The sequence below is a fragment of the Berghia stephanieae genome, chromosome 1 (genome assembly GCF_034508935.2).
Source record: "Berghia stephanieae isolate SIO BIC M18660-M18661 chromosome 1, UCSD_Bste_1.3, whole genome shotgun sequence".
Lineage (NCBI taxonomy): Eukaryota > Metazoa > Mollusca > Gastropoda > Nudibranchia > Aeolidiidae > Berghia > Berghia stephanieae.
The window spans coordinates 848,021-856,709 of record NC_088360.1 but is presented as its reverse complement, the minus strand read 5'-3'; the positions used below and the strand labels follow the sequence as shown (position 1 = coordinate 856,709).

Genomic DNA, 8,689 nt, shown 5'->3' with positions numbered 1-8,689 from the left:
TGTAGAGCTTCATTTGAAAATGCTGACGACACTGCTATACTAGGTCTCATAACAGATAAAGAATCTGAAACCGAATATTTTAATCAAGTTAATACATTTGTATACTGGTGCCAGCACAATTTTTTTGAAATTAATACCTCAAAAACTAAAGAACAAATTTTTACGAACAACAGTAAATACGAACATTTTAAACCTGTTAAAATAGGAAATGTTGATGTAGAAATTGTAGATGATTTTAAATACTTGGGCATAACGCTTAGTCACAATTTGAATTTCAAACATTATATCGACACTAAGGGTAAAAAACTAACACAAAGAATGTATATTCTGAGAAAATTAAGATCCTTTAATGTCAGCAAAAAGACCATTCTGCAAATTTACAACTCCTTCATTATGAGCGTTATTACATTTGGCATTACAATGTGGCATGGTGGATGTGGTGGGGTAAGAGAAAAGTCAAAGATAAATAAACTTATCAAAGAATCGAGTAAAATAATAAATTCCCCTCTGGATGGTGTTGAACATTTGCATCAAAAACATCTCATTAAAAAAGCTGTTTCTATCATTAATAACAAAAATCATGTGCTTCATCGAGAATTTAAAATTCTCCCATCAGGTAGAAGGTATGCTCTAGCACACTGCAGAACCAACAAATACAAAAGGACTTTCGTTCCTTCTGCAATTAAATCAGTAAATGCTTCATAAGTCTGCAAAAGTCTTAACAATGCATTACAATAAAGGAGGGGAATGGATAGAGGAAGAAATGAAGAGAGAGAGAGAGAGAGAGAGAGAGAGAGAGAAAGAGAGAGAGAGAGAGAAAGAGAGATAGATAAATGAATAGATCGATAGATAGATAGAGAGTGAGCTGGAGCTTTAAGAATTTGTATGTACGTGTCTGTTGATGTGTTGATAATATTAAATAGTGTTTGGCACCCAAATAATAATCTGAAATGTAAATTTTGATGAGGAAATCTCATTATATGCAACTTTACTGTAACGTTTTATTTTGCATTATATATATATATATATATATATATATATATATATATATAAAATATATATATATATATATATATATATATATGTATTAATACCGGATAGGGAGACTTTTGGTACCCCTATTAGTTCATTTTACAGTACTTTACCAATAGGGAGACCAAAATCCGGTCCCCCTATTGATTTGACCTCTAGCACATTCACTTTTCTATTTTTAGTTTAAAGTTGTCAACCCAACCGTCAAGGATATATAATTGTAAATCATAGTATTGAAGTTATTTGTTAAACACCACAGTAAGAAGAGTTATGCCTAAATTTTCACGTTGGTCAATAAGGTGACCGCCTGAAAAAAGTACAATAGGGGTACCAGTGTTTTCATCGATATATTTCAATAGTGAGGCAATATATCTTTCCGAAATTTTCTCTAAAATTCTAGAACATTATATGGATTTTTATAGTAATGAAAACCTAATATAAAATTGTGTGAAAGTTGATGAACTGAGGAATGAACAAGATATACGAATTATAATCTATTTTTAGAAACAGATTTATCGAATCTTGGTCCGGATTCTTATCTTGGTGACAAGAGACAAGCAAACATAGTAACTCTTTTTTTCGTGAAACGTATGTTTAGTCAATTTCGCGCATAAAGAGGCACTCGGCACTCACTCACTCCGCAAGTCAGTAGTAGGTGGTTATCAGTTATCAGCTTTAATTCTTAGTCAAACGCTTCATCAAACCCATTATTGAGTAGCATGTTGATGCCTGATGCCAGTTGAAGCCATCTCGACGTCGTGAAATGGAGCATCTTCTGTCATAGCAGTAGAATCGTCAGATGCCGCATTTAAATCCTCCATTCCAGGCGTTGCTGTTGCCATATCGATCTTCGAAATGATTTGGTCTAGACGTCAAGTTGACCCGTTCTATGTCTGAAGAGATTTTAAAGTGCAATACCTAACATTATATCTTGATCTACAAAAGAGTCTTTTTAAATGAACCGCTGTGTTTCTATATTTTTCAAGAACCAATGATTATCTGATAACAACTGACTTGCGGAGAGAGTGGCCGACGGACGTCCTCTCTATAGCCGCAAGTATTTTTTCGTCACTTGCTGAGTTCCAAACTAGACGTCTATGGCATCGTGGGGTAAATTGATGCTGGAGGCATCATTGAAGAGACACCGAGATAATTTAAATGGTAAGTTATTGGCCATTCTTATTACATCACTGTTGATTTAAGATTTTCAATAGGGTAGACATCACAATCACACACACACCGATTGATGATTGTCACTTGTCAGTCAGTCATTTGGAAGTGGAGTCAGATAATTCGGGAACTTCTGTAGACTGTAGATTCACACTAGTGAGTAAGATCTGTCGTTTACTACTACTACTACTACTACTACCACTACTACTTTTAGTTTTAGCTTTATCCAACTCAACACTTCTCGTGTTTATTTATTTTGGCAAAACTAGAATGGATTTTTGAAAAGAATATAAAATAATTTAAACTTAAACCTGTCTTTGCATCTTGCTTTATGCATACAGTATGCCATATCACAGCCATCACAAAATCATAGTTTAATGTTGAGAATATGCTATTTCTTTTGTAACTTCAGATCAGAGAGATTTGAGCTTTAAAAATCCTGAAAAATGTCTTGCTGTCAATCCAGACAACCCTTTTGATGTGATCTATGATGTTAATGGTAAGAATGTAATTTGATGAGGAAATGAATAACATTTAGGTACACATAGTTTGCTTTTTTTTTTTTTTTTTGAGTCATGATGTGTAATACTATTACAGTCCACTCCGGATAATTGCAACTCGTTTAATCGCAACTTTCGGTTAATCACAATATTTCCTAAGCAATGGAAATAATTCTATATAAAAGTCACTGGTTAATTGCAACAAACTTCGGTTTTTTAAAAAGTGGTAAATTCAAGAAATCAAACAGTATATCATGATTAAATTTCATCATGGATGAAATCGTGACAGGTTGAAGAATCGAGAGTGAGCAGGATTTAATGCTACAGTAGTGTGTCACCACTCTGTTAGAGTCGAAAGAGGGCGGGGCTCTGCAGTATGGGTTTGTGACGTCATCGGTGGCCATTAAATAGAAGAGGGGTGGGGCTGGTCATAATCTTGACAACAGGTTATAAATGACAGTTATAAAGAGAGACTGAGCGATATCCTTTGTTTTAGGATTAACAACTGTGCATTGTGACCAACGAGTTTGGTGAGAGCTTATTGTCTCTCATTAAGGCTAATCTCTTTAACTCTGACAAATGTTGAATTGTTGAGAAAAAAGATTGAAACTTCTTCCAATCTGAATAAGATATCGGCTTGCTTCATAGCTGCTTTTGGTTGACAAATCTACACGGGGCTGCCATATGGTTTTTGTTTCAATCAAATTGCTCTGTATGTGGTGGACTAAGAATATTATTTACTGGTTTGAGTTGACAATAAATGTGTAAAATGTTGAAATAGTGGACAGGAAACTGAATTTCGGGTTAATCCCAACATTTTCGATGATCCCAAGGTATTGCGATTATCCTAAGTGGACTGTACCTGAATCTTGAACGAAAAACTATCATATGGATATGATTATAGACAGATTGGTTTCTGGAATTATATTTCCGTCCTCCCTTGCCAACTCTGACGTTCTTGAAATTTAAAAGAAAATAGCCAGAAGGTTTCGGACTTAATTTTCTTTTTTTTTCCAAAGGACAATAGTCATAAGGTAAATAATTTTTAAAAAATCCTTTTACAGCACAAGATGGCATGATTTTTTGTTTAAGAGTTTAGAGAAAAACTTGCACATGATAGTCTTCAGCTTTTTTTTTTGTTGTTTTTATTTTCTATATAGACTCCAACTCAGAGCCTGAAAGTGATGGAGAACAAAGTTCCATATCACATGATTCATTTGTGGTAAGTATGTACATTAAAATAAAATCATAACATTTGTATAGCGTTTATCCACAGTTGGCACCATGCTCAAAATGCTTCACATCAACATATTTTGTGGTGGACAAAACACATTTGCCACAAAAGATGAGACCTGCAGTCTGTTAGGCGCAATACAATATTTCAGGACAAGGACAACACTGTTTTACACCAGTGAGATCTCCTAGTTTTTTGTTGTTAAAAATTTTTCTTTGCAGTGGACTTCGCCAACAATAACACTATTTTAAACCTTCCTCGTTATATTTTGAAGTGATATTCATTGATGAGCCATTCACATTTGAAGTCGTTTGTTTTTTTATTTGACAAAATGTGAAAATGATGCGTTTCCAGGAAAAATTAAAATAGCTTCTGTTGGGATTATACTTTTGATCTCGCATTTTGTCCAAATTCTCTTGCATCGTAATGTTTATCAACTTTTTTTGTTAACTATATTGCAGTTGCAAGGTTAGGAAGTTCATATTGTTGCAATGACAACCGTTTATATGTCCAGAATCGTAGTGATATAAAAAATTGTTTTGTAGTTGTTGGTCCTGGTGTAGGATTTAAAGAGTTGGTTAAAAACGGTTTACTGAAACCCTGGTTGGTGTATCTATATTTATCCAAGCACAGTTGAACATATTAAATACTTAGACAATATGTCTGCCTTTCTCAACTCTTTTTTATTATACTTGCATTATTAACCAGCTAATTGTTTAGTTGGATTATTAAACAATGGCTCTTCATGTTTATTGTCAACATGAATAAATTGATTGATCTGTCATCTTTTCCACAAAATATACAGGGTCCCGATTTTGTTGCTGACTCCGAGTCTGATTCCTCTACGTACTCTGTGAGGTACCCAATGCTGAGTACATCATTGTCTTTGGAACCTAGTGCTCATTCCCCAACTCAGTCAGAGCCTCATCCACAACTATCACAGACTGAACCTCGTTGCCAGTCTGGGACCCAGGTTCAACCCGAATGCTATACACTTGCAAACCAACGTGTTACGTGCAATGGTGAGTCATTTTTTTGTCATTCTTCTCCTTTGATATTTGTGGGATCAATTTTAATTTACCCATTCCTTTTAAAAGAAAACTTCCACCCCCTCCATGGTGCTGCATTTGTGTTATTGCATTTTTTTTCTGTTTTGGCAGTGCTGCGTCGCAAAATACGCTACCATTTACATAACAAGCACAAATCCAAATTTGATAGGGTGGACATCTTAGAATCTGAAACCCCAATGTGTGAGTGATATCAGTGAAACCAGCCATAAAAATGTTCATGTTTATTTTATTGGGGTTTTTTTTTGTCTGTAATAGACTTAAATTGCTTGTATTGTAAGTGTTAAAATGGTTTTTTTGTTACAACCCATCTATATATTAAAACTGTTTCTTTGTATTTCTATGATGCTTAAGGCTTTTTTTCACAGACCAGCTGGAAACTTAACGAGAATCAGAGTAGATAACATTTTTATTAATCTTGCAACCTAAACAGTATATGATGATTGGGAGCATTTAAAGAAAAGCACATTTTCTTTTTAATTTGTCGGTACTAAAATTATACTTTGATAATGCCTGCTGTGCTACAAACCCTTTTGACTTCCAGGTTCAATATTTTTCTTTATTCTAAAATTCTTGGGTTTCCTTTCAATGACAACTGAGATCATTAAAATTCAGCTCACAACATGATGTGTGTAGATTTGATGAAAACATATGTTCGAGTTGAGAAGCAGTGTTCACGAACTTGCTGATCGTTTTTACTAGCATTTATTTTCCTAACTTACCTGTATCAATTAACAAAGGCAAGACTCAAATATTTTCTATCTGAACAGTGTGTTTGTTATTGAAATATTTCCGGCATATACATGTCATATTTCATTCCCACAAAATATAAATCAGGATTAAGTTGTCTGGGCATCAGCATCGTTCAGGCAGTTGGGGGGAAGTCTTTAAGGAATTAATGAAGCCGATGCTCAACCGGTCTGGAGGACGTTTGATTGATGTCGGCTGTTTGTTCTGCCAGCCGGTGATGTTTTCTCACTCCCTCAATGACAAAGAAAGTCATTGTTATGACTATGAACTATAGTCTATTATTACTTTTGTTACTATATTAATTGTTACTTATAGCCGCTACTGTTATTATTATTATTATTATTATTATTATTATTATTATTATTATTATTATTATTATTATTATTATTATTATTATTATTATTATTATTATGATATTGCCTTCATTGCATTCTATTACTATTATTGATATAATTAATTTCTGATTGTTGTAAATAATTTATGTGAATTGAATTTTGTCGATTGGCCAAGGGCCTACAATAAACTTAAATGAAATGTTAGTCTTTGGATAGGACTTGGGTCTATTCTTGATTGCTTTTCCGCCTGGGTCGAGTGAAGCATTTGGAGTAAATTTTGTTGCTCAACGTAAAAAACATGACGCTTACCATTCCGCTGATACTGATACCTCCAAGGGGTGGTTGGGGAAAAACCTAAAATTCTTTTGACATTCTGTCTGATTTTTCGCTGAAACAACAAAGGACAATCTATGTATTCAGATGAGACTTCAATGTGTTACTATTCCGATTTATGTTCATATTTTGATTATAATGAAGAGGGAACCCTGAACCCAGTGAAGTGGGTGGATTGATCTATTTATTTCTATTTCAAAACAAAAATATGGCGTCTTTTCACTGGATTTGTTATGTGGCAGAGGTCTCCACAAATCTAACATACCTCTTCCAAAGGAATAGATGGTAGAAAAGTATATAACAAGAAGGAATTATGACAGTTACTTGTCCAGGCCTTAAATATTTGGAATGCTATTCCTCTCTATCGCTGTCATGTAGCTGATGTGCATATGATCTGTCTATTGATTTATTTTCATAGTTCATAGCATGATGTGCTTTATTTTCTTCTTTTTTTTTCCAGAGAAATACAAAAAGCCAAGGAGACCCTGTCCATACTGTGGACAGTTGCAAACAAAACTCTCAAGGCATTTGATGAGGAAACACAAAGATGAGACAGAAGTTACAGAGGCCATGAAACAGCCTGTAAAGGAAAGGGATAGAACAATGGATTATCTCAAGAAAAAGGGCATTTTTTTATTCAAACACTAGAAACAATTCAATAGTTATGCGTGAGAGAGCACAAGGGTCACATGAAGTTGTTATGTGTGCTGGCTGTAAGGGGTTTTACTCTGGACGAAGGGTTTATGAACACAAAAAGAAATGTAGTACTGAGCATGCTCTGTGTACTGGGGTTGTAAAATTTTATCCCGTGGCTCCCAATGCAAGTAAAGAAATAAAGGAGAATATTCTTGACAAATTTCGGAATGATGAAGTGGGAAATTTGTGTCGATCAGACAAAGCTATAGTATTGTTAGGAACAAAATTGTGGAGTAAAAGTTCAAAGAAGGAGAGAAAGTTATAATGAGTGATTTACGCATCTTAGGAAATTTGATTTTAAAAACTAGGAAGAGAACGAATCAACCTTCTTTCTCTGGAGAGGACGTGGTGAAGCGTTGTAACTTTAATGAAATATCGCAAACCATTTCTGAAATGACTTTGAAAGAGGATGGGACATTGAAAGCAGGCTTGAAGCTTTCAATTGGATTTATATTGAAAAAGTTAATTAATTTCTTAAAAGGGGAATATATAATGCAAAACAAAATGGAAGAATCCGCAGAGATAGATTTGTTCAAAGCTGTCCTGGATTATAATTGGGATAGTATTTTTTTTACAGCCAGAGTTCAATGTGAAGCAAAGAGAACAAATTTGAGAAAACCCAAAGAGATGCCATTAGAGAATGATATAAAGAAGCTACGGCAATTTATTACTGAAGAGATGGTCCGTATTTGTGAGGATGATTATCAATTATTTGATTCACATATGTTTGTTAGGCTTCGCAATGTCATCGTAGCTAGGCTTACAATGTTTAATGCGAGGAGAGGCGGAGAACCCGCAAGGATGTTGTTAAAAGACTGGAATGATGCAGATTCAGGTGTATGGGTTGATCCCCAGCTTGTACAACATGTCACTGATCCTCTGGAAAAAGCGTTACTTGAGAAGTATAAGCTGGCCTATCAGTCTGGAAAGGGAAGCAAGATGTTGGTCCCTGTGTTGATACCCAATGACACAATTCAGCCTTTAAGGAAACTTGCACAGGAGCGTAAAGCTGTTGATATTTCAGACAACCCATTTCTTTTCCAAATACAGGAATATCCAAAGATCATGTAAGTGGTTACATTGCCATCAAATATGTCACTTCCTTAGTAAAGGATTTAGAGAAACCCCAGTTGTTAATAGCTGATAAATTCAGGCACCGAGCTTCGACATTATTTGCCTTACTTGATGTCCCACAACACGAGAGAGATGTCTTCTATCGACATATGGGACACAGTGAATCAATCAATCAAAACATTTATCAGTGTCCACTTGCAATACGAGAAATAACAGAAGTTGGTCATTTTTTGGGTCAAATTGATAACTCAGCATCGGTCACTGGGGAAGGAAATTGTAACATTGAAACAAATGACTCTGTAGTGAATAGAGACTCAAATGCAAATTTTGGAACATCCATAGTAACAGCTGCAAATCAAGAAGAAATATTTGATGGTGAAGCAGGAGTGCCAAATCAGCTTACGTGTTCTTCAAAACAAACTGAACCCAAGAGGAATTCAAGCAAAAATCGGAGATACATGTCATGGTCAGATGAGGATACAGATAGAGTCAAGTCAT

At 34.8% G+C, this 8,689-nt stretch overlaps 2 protein-coding genes and 1 long non-coding RNA gene across 3 annotated transcripts in view; 2 read left to right on the top strand and 1 right to left on the bottom strand.

Annotated features, from left to right (window-relative positions):
- Window positions 1-1,994: 1,994 nt before the first annotated feature.
- LOC144965940 (uncharacterized) lies at window positions 1,995-2,796 on the top strand. Its single transcript, XR_013644127.1, has 2 exons — window positions 1,995-2,193; window positions 2,615-2,796. It is a non-coding gene; the product is annotated as an uncharacterized LOC144965940 (long non-coding RNA).
- A 327-nt stretch (window positions 2,797-3,123) lies between these two features.
- LOC144965923 (zinc finger protein 862-like) overlaps window positions 3,124-8,689 on the bottom strand; it is a 128,287-nt gene continuing 122,721 nt past the window's right edge. The window contains exon 2 of the mRNA XM_078901780.1: window positions 3,124-3,426. The gene's annotated coding sequence lies outside the window, so the exon portion shown is untranslated. The remainder of the gene's footprint in view (window positions 3,427-8,689) is intronic.
- LOC144963133 (uncharacterized) lies at window positions 4,802-7,320 on the top strand. Its single transcript, XM_078896814.1, has 2 exons — window positions 4,802-4,958; window positions 6,882-7,320. Exons 1-2 carry the CDS (start codon window positions 4,802-4,804, stop codon window positions 7,067-7,069), a joined length of 345 nt encoding a protein of 114 aa, XP_078752940.1. The 3' UTR covers window positions 7,070-7,320.

What these genes read in the sequence shown, in the direction of transcription:
- LOC144963133 (XM_078896814.1), top strand. Translation starts at nt 4,802, where the DNA reads ATGCTGAGTACATCATTGTCTTTGGAACCTAGTGCTCATTCCCCAACT. An exon ending in CCAACGTGTTACGTGCAATG is followed by an intron (nt 4,959 to 6,881) that starts GTGAGTCATTTT and finishes TTTTTTTTCCAG; the next exon opens with AGAAATACAAAAAGCCAAGG.